This window comes from Microtus ochrogaster, chromosome 7 (genome assembly GCF_000317375.1).
Source record: "Microtus ochrogaster isolate Prairie Vole_2 chromosome 7, MicOch1.0, whole genome shotgun sequence".
Lineage (NCBI taxonomy): Eukaryota > Metazoa > Chordata > Mammalia > Rodentia > Cricetidae > Microtus > Microtus ochrogaster.
The window spans coordinates 62,305,684-62,307,444 of record NC_022014.1 but is presented as its reverse complement, the minus strand read 5'-3'; the positions used below and the strand labels follow the sequence as shown (position 1 = coordinate 62,307,444).

The 1,761-nt window shown below is 40.9% G+C and overlaps 1 protein-coding gene across 1 annotated transcript in view; it reads left to right on the top strand.

Annotated features, from left to right (window-relative positions):
* Positions 1–1,761, top strand: part of Brip1 (BRCA1 interacting protein C-terminal helicase 1) — a 121,849-nt gene that overhangs the window by 64,330 nt on the left and 55,758 nt on the right. Inside the window, exon 13 of the mRNA XM_026780115.1 lies at positions 441–602. Coding sequence (XP_026635916.1) covers positions 441–602 — 162 coding nt within the window. The remainder of the gene's footprint in view (positions 1–440; positions 603–1,761) is intronic.

The following is a 1,761-nucleotide window of genomic DNA, read 5'->3' as shown; positions in this document are numbered from 1 at the left end:
TAGACCAGGCTGGTCTCGAACTCACAGAGATCCGCCTGCCTCTGCCTCCCGAGTGCTGGGATTAAAGGCGTGCGCCACCACCGCCCGGCTACATGTACTTTTTTAAAAAAGTTTATGTGTGCGAGTGTTTGCCTGGATGTGTAAGTATGCCACGTGCCTGCAGAGGACGGAAGAGGGTATGGGATCCCCTGGAACTGGAGTTGCTGATGGTCGTATCTTTGCAGTTACTGTGAGGATTACAGTGGTATTCAAGAGTTAGGATTTTTAGATAGGTACCAGCCTAATTGTATTCAATTAATTAAAAGTATTAAAGGCTTCCAGGTTCAAATAAATTTCTGTTAAGTTTGTTTGGTCATCTTTTCCTGAAATCACTGCGAACTAAATATTAATTTTCCTGCTTTATTTAGGCATAACGCTAATACTAAAATATTCCTTTCTAGGTTTGGGTTGGTACTGTTGGCTCAGGCCCTAAGGGCCGGAATCTCTGTGCTACCTTCCAACATACCGAAACATTTGAGTTCCAGGACGAAGTGGGAATGCTTTTGTTATCTGTGTGCCAGACTGTGAGCCAAGGAATTTTGTGCTTTTTGCCATCTTACAAGGTAAGGAATTGTTTACTATTTGTTGGTTTTTGTTTAATTAATTAATTAATTTGCCTCTAAAAGAGATGTGGGATTACCACAATAAATTTCTAGAGTGAGAAACAATTACGATTCTTCCAGTATCATGTTATTTTATTTGTGACAATTGTTGCCTTTTTGTTTTATTACTGCTTCACTTAAAAGTCTCACTAGAAAAGATAAAAGTTTTTTGTTGTTGTTGTTGTTTTTTTTTGGCTATAAAATGTTATTTATTATCACATAGATCAGTGTTCCTCAGAAAGTCCCCTATCCCTGAATCCTGGCTCATAGAAAAATGCAACCGTAACTTGGCTTAGATGTTGTTGGGGTTTTCCTGTATAAAAGTGTTGTAACATTTGGCTTGGGACTCGCAGTTCAGCTCCCGAGTCTGTCCTGCGACTCAGACCAATCAGTAGCAAAAATAATTTTTTGTTTTCTGCATTGACTTGGTGTGTGAGTTGTGTTGACTCTAAGTGGACTCTAATGCTGTCAAAATTAACTCATTTTCTAAAATACTAGGAAAATGGTACATGAATAATGTTTGTGATCCAAAGATATCATTGTTTTTTTTTTTGAGAGAAGTTCTCCATAGCTCAGGTTGATCTTAAACCCTTGACACTCCTCCTGCTTAGGTCCCTGAGTGCTGGGATTGCATGAACCAATCAGTAATGAGTTTTAATATATTGCCTCAGAGGCCCTTGGTTAATCCCTAGCACCAGTTATGGCTCAGAACCACCCATATGTCACAGGTGCGCTCCTGTGTCTCTTAACCTTGTATTTTTTCCTCTCGTTCACCTCCACCCAGGCTGTAGAAGGAGCGGTGGGCCACTTCCCGCCACCCGGCTAGCTTTACCCAAAATAATTACACAGAAACTGTATTCTTTTGAACACTGCCTGGCCCATTAGTTCCAGCCTCTTATTGGCTAGCTCTTACATATTGATGTAACCCATTTTTAATATTCTGTGTAGCACCATGAGCTGGCTTACCAAGAAAGATCTTAACCTGCGTCTGTCTGGAGTGGGAGAATCATGGCGACTCCTGACTCGGCTTCTTTCTCCCAGCATTCTGTTCTGTTTACTCCACCCACCTAAGGGTTGGCCTATCAAATGGGCCTAGGCAGTTTCTTTATTAATTAACCAA